Source organism: Hermetia illucens, chromosome 2 (assembly GCF_905115235.1).
Source record: "Hermetia illucens chromosome 2, iHerIll2.2.curated.20191125, whole genome shotgun sequence".
NCBI classification, from domain to species: domain Eukaryota; kingdom Metazoa; phylum Arthropoda; class Insecta; order Diptera; family Stratiomyidae; genus Hermetia; species Hermetia illucens.
Genome location: NC_051850.1, coordinates 125,742,003 through 125,758,546, shown reverse-complemented (window position 1 = coordinate 125,758,546; position 16,544 = coordinate 125,742,003). Strand labels below are relative to the sequence as shown.

The 16,544-nt window shown below is 40.1% G+C and overlaps 1 protein-coding gene across 3 annotated transcripts in view; it reads left to right on the top strand.

The window, feature by feature from the left end:
• The window catches only part of LOC119649185, a 53,926-nt gene that overhangs the window by 10,574 nt on the left and 26,808 nt on the right, over positions 1 to 16,544 (top strand). For all 3 annotated transcript variants that reach the window (XR_005249103.1, XR_005249104.1, XM_038051212.1), the window contains exon 2: positions 15,836 to 15,954. Coding sequence is in view for 1 of the 3 variants with exons in the window: in XM_038051212.1 (XP_037907140.1) it covers positions 15,897 to 15,954 (58 nt within the window). In the remaining 2 variants the exon portion in view is untranslated. The remainder of the gene's footprint in view (positions 1 to 15,835; positions 15,955 to 16,544) is intronic.

The following is a 16,544-nucleotide window of genomic DNA, read 5'->3' as shown; positions in this document are numbered from 1 at the left end:
ATTTAGAAAATAAGGGAACTACAATGCAAAATGTGCATCCCATAAAGTGAAAAAGATCTCGTTTTTAAAACACATCCACTTAGAAATTCTGAACAAAATCATGGCGATAATAATAATAATAATCGTTGGCACAACAACCCATACTGGATCAGGGCCAGTGTGTTAGAGCACTTCATTCAAGGCCGTAACGGTACACTACAGCACTATGTTGTACTGTAGGAGGCAATATGGTCAGAATTGCGCTCGTCCGAGATTATTACCCTGATTTGACTCAGGTACTCATTCACAGCTGAGTCGCCTGGTATACGACGTCAAATCACGATATAAACCCCACTGCCACCAGTGAGATTTGAACCGCGACTTTCCGTTCGATAGCCTTGTGCTCTAACCATTCAGCTGTCCGGCACCAAAATCATGATGATGTCTTCCTATAAAATGTAGGCCTCAAAGTACATTCCACTTTGAAATCTGCTTAGAGGCCCCTTTAAGCTCATTCTAGAAGCTACAATTATTTTATGAATATGAGCAATGTTATATGGACAGATTGGTAGGTATTTTTCTATCATTGGTTGATATTGTGGGTTAAAATTTTCTTTTTCGAGTAAATTTACTTACTTTATTAAACTCAATCAATTTTTAATATTTTGTCATATTTTTTTTTTAATCGACAAGTTAAATTCCAAAGTTTTCGTATAATTTATTCCATTTGTTATGTATCTATTTTTCGCATTGATTACGAGACGAAGTCTGTCTTCGAACGACTCACATAATTGCGGAATGATGTTTTGATTAAGTCGATTCCCTTTTTTCTAAGTCGTCCTTCAGGCTGGCCAATCAGGTATGTTTTCCAGAGCAGACTCTCGCCTGTAAAATACTTAAAACTGAATAAAAGGGACTATGGTCGGGAGAGCATGGCGGTTAGAAACAAGCGAAATCAGCCATGGAACGTTGGTTTGCAATGGTTTTTGCGTTGCTATCGTTGTATGAGGTGATGCTTAGCCTTGTTGCAATGGCCAGCAGTGTGAACTGAATTGCTGGTATGCCCATTTTATCAAGACAGATTTAACAATGATCGCTGATATTTATCGCTGGGGAACATTATTGATAAATGCTCACATAAAATATCTGAAATTCTCGTCTCAACGCTTTTCACGTCCAGAGTTAGACTAATAATGTTGCGGTTTGTCGGTACGTGGACGGTGCTTTAAGTTTAATTGGCGAACGGGTGCATTACGGGCTCTGTCGGCGTAACTGGCAGGCCAAACTGAACGTGGACGGGGGGGACGGGTTTGAGCCGTGCAAGCGTAATATCTCTTTTTCTTTCTTTGGACGTCAGTGAGTTTTTTTGACACCTTAATTTTCAAGGGCTTTATTTGCAGATTTTTTTCACGATTTTCAGGATGTCACATCTAGATCCTGTGCGAGTTGTGAGCGTCTGTGCTAAATTGCAGACAATTCCGACATAAACTACTGCAACTGAATTATGAACGCTAAGAAAATATGCAGTTTCAACTACGAGCGGCAATAAAAACCAAAGTTTTAATATACATTAACAGAACATGACTTTATTATTTGAGTGATATATGTGTGTAATATTTTGAAAGCAAAAACGGCATCTTATATTTAATACTTCGTAACGGCACCTCCACTTTTGATTGTATCTCTTATGCGATCAGGTATACTGCGAATACAATTTCTAAGCCATGTTTCCAAATCAATGTAATTGTACCATATATCCTTAATGTTTTCCTCTAAATTTGTAAGCCTAGTTTTTCTGCGTTGATGCACCTTGTGTTTCAGATAAGCCCAATAATTCTTTATCTGGTTTAAGTCCAAAAAGTTGCCGGGCCAAGGCAGTAGATTCAAAGACAGTGAATTCAGATGAATCATGCTAGCTCTGGATGTATGGTAAGGCTCGCAATCTTACATGAAGGTATTTTCTGCACGCAGAAGTTGCAGATTGCTGATATATGGTCCAAATAAGTTGTGCATTACGGTAATGTGCTGGCTAGATCGCATTGTACCTTCAATTAATTGTATTGAATCAGTCCTTATTCAGTAATGGAGCTCCAAATCATTATTGCTGGTGGGTATTTAGCCTTTTTAACTATACAGTCATCAGAAGAGCATCCACCCTTTCTTCGTCGAACATAATTGTCGCCTCTAGATGACATTCATTGCTAAAGATGACCAACAAAAAATTTAAAAAGCCAGAATTTGAAATTTGAAAAAAAGAGAGAAATTTTTTTTTTAACGAATTTACCTTTCTCAAATTGCTCGAATTGTATTCCCATAAAAATCACCGTCGCTGCATCCCTTCTGTTAACTATGGCTTTTTATGTGGCCTCCTGAATTTTAAACCCATTTTCATAAAGGGATATCACAACGCCAGCGTTTCTCACGTCATCGAAAATCCTCTGGGAGGTTTCAGTACGGGCTTCTAAAACTTTTCGTAAAATTAGCTTGTCTTCCCTTTCCGTAGTCCTCTGGTTTCCCTTGTAGTTTTTTTGACTACTCTGTAAAACGTCTGTTTCATCACGAAAAATACTGAATTCTGTTGCGATTTCAGTCACTGAATATTTGAAATATCAACATTCAAGGTAATCGCTGGATACCTTGACCTTCATAAAACTTTCCTACCAATTTCGCGTTAATATGCCGGTATAAATGCAAAATAAAATGAAATTTTTTACTAACATGTACCGTTAAACAGACTAAAAATGTCACAAATAATTAGTCTGAACTTAACCTCCCCACTTTGCCGAAAAAACCAAGAAAAGCACAAAAATATTGGAAAACCCGCTGGCAGGTAGTGTTAGGTATATTTGGCTTCGTAAATACAAATATGAATAAATTCGTATGATGATTTTCTATGAATACGAATGCATTCGTATTCGGAAAGTGAATACCTCGGTATTTACACAAGCGAATACGAATACGGCTGTATTCTTTCGTCCGAAATTGAATTCAAGCGTATTCGTATTTACAAGTGCGAATATGAATTCTGTTGGCTTAATATTTCTAAATGCGAATACGAATTTTTTGTATTGAAATGGTAGTATTTGCCTGAATAGCAAATATTAACGCCTTTATGTACGATGAAATCCGACATAATCTCCAATAATAAAATTTAAAGACGTTGCAGGTGTATACAAAACGTATATACATATAAACTCGAAAGATATTTTGAAGCTTGAAGAATTGCTTGGGAAGAGAAAGCACCTGAAAGTAAAGACGTAACATATTCCGTTCTCAGAAGCTGTCCATCGGGAAAATCTGTAAAGTTCATCCGACAGAATTTTTCCCTTCATATGGGGCAGTCTGCTGGAAAGTTTGGTGGAAACCCTACTATTATTAACAAAGTTATGATTGGTCAAATTTGTCTCTTTTGCATCAATTTGGCACTCCCTAAGAGATAAAATGTCAGTACCACATTGAATTTAATATCGGGAACATTCAATGTATATACACTAAGAGCTATGTATAAATGAAACCATCGTGTACGTGAATATTAGTACATGAAAGGTCAATAAACCTTCATATGTAAAGCATCGAACTTTCGACGTGAAGTGAAGTAAATTACGCTCTTTGCCAGTTTTCTAGCAGACATTCCCGCCCAGATATGTTCGAAGAGCTCATTGACTATTGCTATTAGTACCACTATTGTTTCCTTCAGTAACTCCACTGGAATTCCATTCGACCTGCTTTTTGTAATTTTTAAGGACTTGTAATACATCTTTAACTTCTTTTAGTGAGTTGCGGGTGACTAACCTTCTTAAAACTTTGAAGCCAGCTTTTGTTGTTATAGTACGGAGAAGTTCCTCGAAGTAATCGGCTTTGTGACCTGATAGGCGGATCTTAGTTTTTTTAAGGATTTCCACTTCTCATCAATGCTGTTGGTTCGTTTTTTTTAAATTTGCTCTGTTTCTCTAGCGCTCTGACATAATTTACGAGCATTTTTTCATCGTCGAACTTTTCAGTAATGATTTGAGGGCTCTGCTCCGCGATTCGGCATTAAAGTAGTGGTCGCTGTCATATCATAGAGTTCGTACCAGTGAAAATGTTTTCATCTCAATTTGCATGCACATGTTAGCTGGTGGTTGGTTTGGTTGCATGTCTTTGCTTCTGGGGAAGGCGTCGTTCTTTTGTGCATTTTTCGATACGGGAAGTATCTGAAAACATGTACTCAAACAAGTTGGAATACCGGAAGGTAGTGCTTCTGGTATAAAGATTTTGTGTTAATCTTATGTGAAAAAACATCTGCGCACATTTTTCCATTCATATATGGCTAAAAAACCAAAATATTGTTTCAATTTTTTTTTAAACTACAAGATATAAGTGCATATTACACGCATAGATATTATGCTCATTGTAAACAAACAAACAAACATTGCCTATCAACGAATACTGCACATCTACATAAATGCACCTATATAATTAATCGTTGGCAGATATCCGATTTACTTCATGCACAAAAGCATACATGAATATATGTACAGAACGTATATTACATACCGCTAGTTTAATATACAAATATATCTATCTGAATTAGGCACTACCCCAAAGCTTCATTAGCATGTACATATACGTGGAAAGTCCTGTGAGTCTGTTCGTCATTCTTTGGTCGCAAAGATAGAGGATGCAACTTAGAATGGTGAGTACGCGATGGGGGTGTTTGTGGGTATTGAGGGGGCTTTTGACTGTGCGCCTTTTCAAAAACTTCGTGATGTCGCCAGAGAGCATGGTGTTGATGATGCTTTAATTAAGTGGATTCATGCGATGCTAACGCAGAGATTGCTGTACGCTGAGGTGGGTGTTGATCACTTTCTGACTGCAGAAGCAACGAAGGGCTCCCTCAAGGAGGTGTGCTTTCGCCACTTCTGTAGAGTATGCTGATCGACTCACTACTATGCAAACTGAGCAAGCAGCTCATAGACTAATTCGATTAGATCTTTGGGGAAACAACGGATGTGCGGGGCACAGAGCATTGGAAGAGTTACTGGGAGGACTGGATCCAGTTCTTACAATGCCTTCCGATTCTCGTGTCCCCATACATCTGTTTGATAGAAGATATGAAGTAACCCTGAAGCGTAGAGAGAACTGGGAAGTCCCAGAGGAATGCGTGGCGGGATATAGGGAAGTCTTCTACACCGATGGATTAAAAACAGAAGAGGGTTCTGGAGACGGGGTCTACCTCTTGAATGAAAAGGAGAAATGGGCTTTTCCTTTGGGACAATATGCAACGGTTTTTCTAGCCGATGTTTATGCGATCCTAAGCGGCAAACCGGGTGATTGACGAGCTGGGCATATGTTCAGAATAGGAATTACTCAAGATGATATGTGTGCCTCCTGTAATGAGCAAGCGTAATCCACGGAGCATTTCCTATGGACGCATCAGGCATCAGATCTTTGGTGTCGATGTTCTCCAGTTACGACGGGTAGCATCACATCCACTAACGGAAATCCTGCGATACTTTAACGAATCCGGAATATTCTGTTGTGTACTGCTGACATTATCATTATCACATTACATTATCTTAACTTTACTTGTGCAGATATCTGAATAAGGTGTATTTTGAGGCCTAAATTTCGTTTAGATGCACCACTGTGATTTCTTTTAGTTTTTTTGTTGGATAGGTTCTGAGAATGAGACCTGTTACACTTTTTGAGGGTTATATTTTGACCCCTCACTCCGCTAGGTTCCACCCGACAGCAAGTATGGGACCAGTTTCGAAACGTACTAATTGATTTTTTTCATTTGATACCCCACATGGCAACATTCTGTGAAAAAAAAGTTTGCACCCCCTTTCACATATATTAGGAGACCCTGTTAAACTCAACACAAAATGACGCCACTTGCTATATGTAAAGGGGTTTACAGACCACTTCTTTTTATTTTTTTTTGTTGAGGATGCTGGGAGTTCTGAGTCCGCACCCACTTAGTGACGGACCGAACCACTTGGGAAGCAACTTACTTCCTCTTTTGTAGTTGTGGGTACGGACTCAGGACTACCAGCATCCTCAACAAAAAAAAATATTTACTTCGGCTTGGTTTAGGTCTGGCCTTACGACGGATTTCACTTGAATATAATTCGTACTCATTACGTGTTTGCGATAATATTTAAGTGGAGCAATTACCATCTGTCGTTACTTTCAGTCACGCTACTCCCAGGGCAGAGGTGAGGCAGCGTCTGATGAGTTGCCTCTGCCCTGGACGAAACCGTCAGTCAACTTGTTTGCTCTTCTTTTTATTATTCAAAAATTATATAATACCTTGGAGCCTTGTGGTTCAATGTGATGATTTCGGCAGCGTTTCCGTAGATGGCAGATCAACGGGAAGTTACTGACATGCGATCGGTTTCCCTGAAGTACCAGGAACTGATGAAGAGTCATTTCATACGATATATAAAGCGGTTCCCTTCTGTGAACTTCATGTTTGTTTCAGAGAACGCAAGTGTTCGTCGCAAACGAAAAGAGTACATCTAAGTTTTGGGAACGACAGTGGTAAGGGCTCAAAAAATGGTTTAGTTCCCGATCTGATGGGTGCCGACAAAATCTCATCAGTGGTATTTATCTATAATATCATCTCTCAACTTGAACAGTCTTAACAGATATTTAACTTTTAGACATCACATTTATTACGTGGTGATCTTTTAGTTGAGATGTTGGCTGTCATGTTTAGTATATGATGCATAGTTGGCATTTTGTTAGTTAGCTTATTTCAAAAAAGAAGTACGAGGTTCCACAAGATAATGTACTCCTTTGCAGCATTTCCATGTGTCATTTACTCAGCGACTGTGACTCAAGAAGTGTCCCATTTAGCAGATAAGCGTACTCATTGACTGAGTACCTATTTATAAGTGGATTTCTACAGTCAATTCACGAATCTACTGGACTCCTCTTTCGAGTTTTTTCTTTATCTTCAACCTCTGTCTTATCCATCAACGAATTCGGTTCGTCTAGATCGGATTTATTGACTATTTCGGTGAACTGGCAACGATAGTGCGTGGGCTTGGTGGACGGGCTGTGCTTTATTTAAAAGTTATTGGCAACCATGTATAACATTCCCACATTTGTAATCGTGCTTCGAACTAGCTGCAACCAATACCAAAATTTTAACGTGAATTACAACGTTTCATTCATATCGCCAATTTGGGTGTCTCTCCGTCTAACTCCCCTAATTAATCACCACGGATGTATGATAGGTATCACATCGAGTTTAACTTTCAGAATTGTTTGAAGCCCGAAATGGGTTCAATCAAAGTTGCCTTCAGATACTTATATTTACAATGTAGCAAATATCTGTCTTTCTTGTCAAATCATGCAGCTTGAGGCGGTTTTGAATTGAGTTTGGATTAGTGCTCAAAAAATGCTAAATTCAATTTAACTTAAAATGATAAAGTGGAATGCCCCCAACCCAAAACTAAGTTTAAATTGTTCCTCATCAATTTTCCACGAGGGTCGACGAGTTGGTCGATATAAAACTATTTGTAGCATAAGAGTTGAAGGTCCCCGTGTAAATGTCTCGAGAAGTTTGAATCAAAGTAGTGATTGTTGACACACTATACACGTCAATCTACTCCAGACTCATAGATATGTAGAATACATTTGTTCCTTTAAAATATTTCCTGACAAGCATTTCCTCCTCCTCATCTGTATATGATACCGTAAGATATATTCAATATTGCGTAGTTTTTGCATGAAGGCAATTGAGGGCTTAGGAGCTTTCATAATAATGTAATGTCGGAGTAACAATTACTATCGCTTCTATTATCAGTAGATCAAACGTAATCATTATCGTCATCTTCAGAAGTAAATAATTTTTAGGATATGTTCAAGTCCATTCAGTCCACACGTCATATTTGCCTAGTGCTAGCGTCAGCAAGCTCGGGGCATAGATATTTTCTATTGTAATTTAATCAATGAAAATTGCAATGCTTGAATGAAATATGTCCTCCTTGTTAGCCCTAGAAATGAAGATAAGCTTATTATGAATATTGAAGTATAAATTAGATAACTTGTTTAGTAAATTCACATTCAACAATTCTGTGATTCAACAAAAGATTGTAAAAGCATTTACTCTGTTATCAGTTTCGATTTGTTTGGCTTCTTATTGATTCATTCAACAAGCCAAATGGACAAGGCTACGAAATTATAGGCATATTTGAAAAATTAACGGTTAAGGAACTATGTATATGACGTCGTTTTGGTAGAAAAACAAAGCGTGGTAGATCCTGCCTCAGATGGAATAATGGTTCAGACCAGGACGCCAAACAGCTGCTAAGGATATTGAACTGGTGGACGGCCCAAAACCGGGATTTCTGGAGTTATTTATCAAGACAGCCCTAAAGTGGACAACGATTGTTGCGCTGATGATGAGGATGATGAGCTTGAGGGGACCACACCTGTTTTCTTGAAAATTAATTCCTATTAGTTTTGAGTTAATGAGAATATTTTCGTAGTTATGTATATGATGCTTTAGAGTGTGAGACTTTTCATTTTAATGTGGTTCTGGCAGTCTACGATGTCTTAAGCCCGCCATTCGCCAACAGTTCTGCCTGTCAGTGACGCCTGAAGAGTCTGCATTTGACCGGCGTTACGTGGGTGGGATGCATTTGGTCTGTGCGTTTTGACTGTTTAGTGGCCGGAGATCGAATGAAAAGTGATTCGGTCCACCGGCCAGATATGTTTGTTTAGGCTGTAAGAGAGGATATCATGTTTGTTTAAGCTGGGGGGGGGGGGGGGGGGGGGCATATGGGCATCTTTATCGTTAATATACGAGTACACGTGTTTACCGTGCATTGCCTTCGACTTCCATTCATCGATCCGCTCTTGGTCCGACTTCACCCCACTCAGAGGATTGAAAGATCGATCCTTCAAGTTAAGTGGAGTCAGTCCACAGTCTGCCTTACAGATAGCCGCATGCAAGGGACTCGCCTGCTCTTTGCTGTAAAAACAAGCGCGCAGCGAGTCGACTTGGCGATGATGTTGTGCCGCCACGTCAACCACGCCCCTACCTCCGATGTCACGAGGCAGGTTCATCCGCTCCACGGCAGACTTTGGGTGATGTATTCGGAATTTGGACATAGTTGTCCGTATCCGCCGGTGGACGTTTTCCAGGTCGGTCTTCGTCCACGGCAATATTCCGAATGAATAAGCCAGTGAAGGGATAACGAATAGAGAGAGAGATGCGATTTCAGCACCAGCTTTACACGTCGCAGGAATTCGGACAGCAGAGCTTCCTTCAGATCACTATTATTATTATTATTATCCTTATAGTCAATGAACTCCATTGAAGAAGGCAGGAAGTGGCTATCGAAATACGTATACGGGAAAGAATAAATATTCACTAACTATAAGGAACTGAAAATTTTTAATGTTAGGACAGATCGGTGTTGCTAACTAAAAGTGATTCGATCAATCTCTAACCCTTGCCATCAGATTAAGATCACGAACATGGCAAAAAGCCCCCGAAATGTTCGTTTTCTACAATGACTGGACCTTTTTGGTCACAGAGAAGTGAGATGATGAGGTTGTGGAGAGTATTTCTCTTCCTTCTGCGGCGCAGTCCTTTTATACCAGGGGAAGTTTAGCCGTAGGAGAGACTAATCCCGGTGTCGAATTGTTGCTGACGCTACCGTAAGACGGGCTGCCTTATCGGTTTCTAGGAGCATCTTGATTGCGATATTTCGGTTTCGGGAATCACAACGACCACACACTAATGAAAATTTCCGGTGTAGGGGGAAATATGATCGGGCAGGTCTTGATGACTCTAACAACAACGGTGAAATGTTTATAGACTTTTGCAACTTTCATCGCGTTGTCATTGGCTGAATTCGCTCAATATAAGGACCTGATGACAGCGTTCGGGAGCAGGTATAATGCGCGGAGTTCCATTTCTATGGCAATGAGGGAGAAGTGTAATACAGTGTACGCTGTAGCAAAAGGAATTCAACTATTACCCTGGGGAAGGAAGCAGCCGCGTATAGCAACGATTTCGTTCGATTGCCCTGTAAACGACGCTGTATACGCACGATGATGAGTAGCTTCAGAAGTTGTACCACGATTTATATCGCATCACATTCTATGAGGTTTCACCGACCTTGACGATCTTCCTGGAGAACTGTCCCTTGCACCCCCAGAAGTCTCTACAGTGGCTACTGCCACTCATTCGTAAATCTTGGGGAATACAGATCCTGCCCAATGAATCGAAGAGAGCCATGACGATTAAAATTTCGAAAGGGGACTCGCCAACGAAGTAAAATCTCTGAGGAATTTGTTGTCTAAAGCGGAGTCTGCCGGGGTTGTATTTTTTAGCCAATACTTTTTTTGATGTGCCTCATGCTGCTTTAGACAGTCTTGGACGTAAAGGGTTCAATGGGCAATACAATTTTGATTACACCTGATCGCTCTTTTATCGAGGCATGGCCAAATGGCTGTGGATTTGGAGGAGGCAAACAAAGCGGACTAAAGATAAACAACAACAAAACCAAGGTCATAGTTTTATTGATCATCAAAATATTTGGGTTGTATCGAAGGCGCCACCATCAAGTTGAAGCTGATCCATGCCAATGTTCTCTCCGTGCTGCTGATGGTAGAATAACATGTGACAACCACTATTATTCGATAGCCGCAAATTTTCATGAACTCATGTCTGCATCGTGTCATCGGGGTATTCTGGCCTGAGACAACAACAAACGATAACCTTAGCCGACGGACATATTGATGAGAAATCGCAAATGACAATAGATAGGTCACACCTTGCGAAAGGACGACAGTTCATAGGATGGCCGACGGGTGGGTCTCTGGAAAGTTGCAGGAAGAGCTAAATCATATCATCAGGAATCACCAGCGTGAGTGTGGCTGACGCGTTAAACCTCAAGGAGATTATGGTAACCAAATATGTACTCCGGGGAAGGTTATGACATCGATTATCTGAGATACGCCAGGAATTATAATTATTTATTATCTAGCCTAAGGTCGCTATAATCTGTTTCTTCAAGGCAAAGCACGCAAGGAGATTGTGGAAAGCTATCAAGCGCAGCAAATTGCAAGCTGGGATTTTTTTTAAACCAACTTTATTGAAGTGGTGTTCATAATAGCATTCGATGACTCAACAATACTATTTGGATCTAGGGCTTCAAATGTGTTAGAGAACTTCATTCCAACTTCATTTATTAGGAGGAAATGTGGTCATTATGGCCAAAAGTTGTTTGATGTTGTTGGTTGTTGGTTTTTGGTGCTGACGTTACCACCATATATTTCGTTTTGCGGCGTTTATCCTGGCTCTAACCACTCAGCTATCTGGCTGTCATACGGAAGGTCGCGGTTCAAATCTCATTGGTGGCAGTAAGATTTGTATCATGATTTGACGACGGCTACCAGTCGATTCAGCTGTGAACGAGTAGCTGGGTCAAATCAGGGTAATAGTCTCGGGCGAGCGCAATGCTGACCCCATTGCCTCCTATAGGGCACTATAATCGTGCACACATTTCAAGGCCTTGATACAATTGGTTTGTTGTGCCAACGATTATTATCATTATTATATTATCATAGGCGGCCTTGAAGTCGATGAAAAGATAGTGGAACTGATGGCCATGTTGCGACAGTTTTCCTATCGTTTGGCGCAGAGAGAATCTGATCTATTGCTGATTTGCCTGGAGTGAACCGTATGGAGGTATCCGGTCTAGCAAGATGGCGGAGAATATCTTCTAGATGGTACTTAATAACCTCTACACTGCGTGATATAATGCCCCATTGCCAGTCTTCAGGCGTTGATTCATTGTCCCACCCCTTAAGCAGTAGATGATGAACCGCTTGATGTAGTTGGTCGCCTCCATATTTAACCAATTGGTTTTTAAATCGATGAATGCTGATGATGGCAGTATTTGTTCGTCGTCTTCAGTTGACAGCACCTCTGACTCGCCGATATTTTAGTTGTTGAGCAGTTCATCAAAGTACCCAATCAATCGCTCCAATATGCCCATGCGGTCGGATCAGATTTTCCGCTTTGTTTCGGCAGGATGAGCATCGGGGTGTATAATGCTCCATTCTGCTGGCTTGTTGGTAAAACTTCGGCGTCTGGTGTGGCTTCTCCTCATACTTCCTCATACGAGTTCACAAAAACTTGTCGGTACTCCCAGGCTTTCTTTTACCGTTTGTGAAGTCGCTTCTCCACTCGACGAAGTTCGTGGCAGGTATCTGCGTGTACCCACATTCTTTGAGAATGCAACATTCTTCCGTTCCATTGCTAGCTTACATTCATCGTCGAACCAGTCGTTCCTATTTTTTTTTGTGATTGGGGATAAGTATGTTTGTGGCTGTATCAATGATAACGCTCTTCAGGTGGTTGTGAAAATCATTTGTTGATGCTTCATCTCTGTTAGCTGCAGAATACATGTCTCCTTTATAAGTGTTACGGAGGGCTTCGGTATTCACTCTCACCTGATTATCACAGGGGATTCTATACGGTGTTGTAATTCGAGCTCGGAGTACTACGCCAAGAAGATAGTGATCCGAGTCTTCATTGATCGCCCTATATGTTCTGGCATTCATCAAGGCTGAAAGATGTCGATAAGTACATTGTTAATTTGGTTGAGAGTGGTCCCGTATGGAGAGGCCCACTTATGTTTATAAACCTCTTTACGCTCAAAGTAAGTACTGCCACCAACCATTTCGTGGGATACTGCTAACTGAATAGTTTACAGTCTGTTATCATTGTGTTTTTATGTAAGCTGTAGGAGTCAACGTATCGCCTGAATACGGGTTCCGTCCCTACTTGTCTGTTCAAATCTCCAAGTATGATTCTGTTATCATACGTGCTTCAAGGGTCCGCTCGATTGCCTCGTTGAAGGTGTCCTTCTCCGACTTTGTGGTCTTCGCTGTAGGGGTGTGAACGTTAATGAGGTTTATATTAAACCGATAACAGCAGGTTCCATTTTTTGGCTGACTATGAAACCTACTCCGAGCACATGGTTCACTGGGAGGCCGTTATAATATATGGTGTAGTGGCTCTTCGTCAGGAAACCGTTGCTGTCCAACGCATCTCCTACAACGTTATTAATTCAGCCTTATATTGGGGCAGAATGTCGGTTAGCTGCTTAGCAGCTCCGTTTTAAGGTTTTGTGTGAAGCAAAACCTTATTACAATCGGTTCAATGTCTGTCTGTTCGTCTGTCTGTCTGTCACAACCGATTTACTCAGAAACGACTGAACAAATTATCACAAAATTTGGTAAGAACGTATGGGCTGTGAATCCCTTTACATACAACAGGCGGCATCAATTTGCACTGTTTTTAAGGGGGGCTGCCCATACATGTGAAAGAGGGCTATACTTTTTTTCCACAGAATGTGTGGGGTATCAAATGAGAGGGCTCGATTAGTACTTTTCTAAAGTGATCATATTTTTGATGTGGGTGGATGGAGTTGGAGTTTGGAAATACATATATCAAGGAATATTTTGATTTTTTAAGAATGTACGAATGGGCAAACTTGCATTCTCACACAAGATGAACACAAAACTTTTATACCCGAAGTATTCAGCTTCCGGTATTGCAACTTGTTTGTGCAGGGAGCGCCACATTCCATGAGAAAATGCCCAAATCGTTAGTTCGTTTTCGTTCCCGGGGTCCGTCGTTGTAAAATCCGTCCAGTCCGAAGCTGCTTTCGTGACTTCATAGCTTTGGTTTTCCGTGTAGGCTTGTCATGTGGAGAAGAGTTTGGTAGAAGAGCTGCTGGTGTTGGTTCAGCAGGCGTTTCCGAGGTTTTATGCTCCATCGTGGGTACGAATCCACGTTTCGCCCTGGGAACTATATAGTACTACCTTTTGACCGCCGCTTGGGTTTAATTCAAGTAGCTATTCACAGTTGAGTCGAAAGGTATCTGATATCCAGTGAAGTCCCTCTGCCACTAGTGAGACTTGAACGGAGACATTTTATCACTGATCCTCGTCCGGATACTTGAAGAACGGAATTCAGATTTTACAAAAGAGATGGATCAATTTTATTGACTTTTTGGGAGTGTATGAAAAAAAATCATAATTTTACTTGTATATTTATATATTACTTTCTATTATTTCTGAATCAATTGGTTCATCGTACCTGAATTTTTCATAAGTTCGCTTACTACTTCGTTATAATATGGTACTTCCTGTTACGAAAATTGTTCAGCTTATGGATGTCATATTAAGGAAAGTCGAATACTTCACACTTCATGGGCCAACTCTCTTTTTCACACCTTTCAGATCCTATCCTAAAGGAATAAGTAGCCAGAGTACTTCATTTAAAAATATTCGCTATTCCAAAATGTTAAGTAATTTGGCTAATTACCATAGCTTTCCACCTACGTGGTGGGTAGCTAAGTTGCAATTGATATAAAAAATATAAATCAATAAACCATAATCATAGCAAGCCTCTTTTCCTCTGGAGGATGTCAGAAAATATTACAAATCAGGTGGGGTCCTTCATAAAGTTTGACAGAGAGAGATGCATGATCGAGTTCAGTGACGCTAAAATATAATTGACAAATAAATACTTCTCATCTACAAGAAAAGGAAGAACGTCAATGAGCAATGTTATTTTTCCCGCTCTTTTTAAGTGGGGAAGTGAAATGCATCTATGTAGGGTGCCGGACTTTTATCCTGACGCAAATTACCGACCAAAGCATCATCCTGTTGCTTTTAGGACATCTGAAATCGTTTGACATATTACATCAAGACCGAAAACACTCGCACCCATGGAGTAACCAGATTAGTTAATAATTGGAGAATGGCTCCGGCTAGACCGGTCGTACGCCTCTGATAAACTACTCCTCGAATCATTCTTCTAAGGTTGCTGCCATAAGATGGGGGTGTGAGCACCTTCCTCGTAAACGGTCCCTTTGTTATCCTTCTCACATTTTCTGCACTAAGTAGATCTTCGCTCCATAATGGTCGCTTGGATCACTTCATCAATTGCATCAATTATTGATCGCCCCTCTGTGAAAACACCTACAGGCCTCACGCAACAGAAATCGCGTCAACCAGTCTGGACTCAATGAGCATTTCGAGCAGCTCCCCCGTTGTGTTCAACTTGATGTAAAGGCAGTACGCTAAGTGCAAATCAGGGTCTTCTTTGCCTATGCTTATTAGCAACTTTCAAGCGGGAGTGAAAAACATGCTTCGTCAAACATGCATTGAAATTCAGTTTGCATTTAAATACAAACTTCAGCACCCCGCTGAGAAAACATCCGGTGCTCGCGCTTTTTTGCCCTTCGTGATCAAAGTCATTCCTTTTGACATCTTTCTTCTAACACCGTGGTCATGCCGATAAGACTGCGCTAGATGTTAGTGGATCCCTTTTCTTTTTGAAATTTTCCTTGAATAGTTTGTAGTTCTCATTAGCTTTGTCTATGATGAGTCGTCTGATTACTCTGGCCCAACCCAATGTAGAGTAAAGAACTACGACTTAGGGATCAGATTAAGATTGGATGAGCTAATTGCCTGGCAGTGAAGCCCACTTTCCACCCAATATACATGAATGAGTGACTTTAGAACTGCATATCGCAGACTGTGTCTTTTGGAATATTGTATACTACATAGTCTAACTAATTGGAACAATTGAATCCTCAGCAGTGCAGAAAGTTCACTCGCAGTTAAGTTGAAATTCAAATAATAAGATAAAGAAATAAACTGAAGAAATTCAAGGTGCTTCTGAGTTGGACTGGTTTCAAGGCTTTCATTACTAACGTCTCATTGGATGCCAAGGATTTTATCATAAAATCAAATAAATGATTCATAAATTAAGAGTTCTATTTACGTAATGGATTGTCCCATAAATGTTCATTTTATTTCACTTAAGGTGTTGGACTGCATCCCATGATAAAGTTATAAACAACAATAGTCATTAACAAACGATTAACATGCAAATGGATAAGGAAATAAACGTGAATGAAACGCGGGATCAGACCGCGCCACCCGGTAACGATATTTTCAATATCTACCAGTATATCATTCACCATTTCAGAAATTCATTTCCACTGTGGTATTTGCTTCACGTCCTGCCTATTGCACCCTCATCATCGTCTCAGTGTTCTCAGTGCTATCGATTATTCACATCTATCGCATTGAATTATTGAATTATTTATCATTCCCTACCAAATGCATAACCATTCTTCATGTATTTGTTTTTCTCAAGCAATTCCGGATAATGTCAGTTATGTTTATGATTTAAATAGTTATCTTTATTTCGCCGTCATTAACCTGACTTGGGATGTTATAATTCACTCTGATTCCTGCTATTAAGGTGAATTTATTCTCTATTCTTCCTGTAAATATTTATGGAAAATAAATCATTGTTTTGCTTTGACTCAAAATCTTTCTCAAGTACTTTGGAGCTACTCGTGCTCACCCTCCCTCACTTAGTATATGTGAATACCAGATTTTCTAGATCTAACATTTTATTGCTATTTGTTTTTTCTAGATATTTTTATTTGATAGTGAATTTACTTGATTTTTTCAAATTGTTTCTTCGCGGCCGTATTACGAAATTGCCATCATGTCTAAGAATG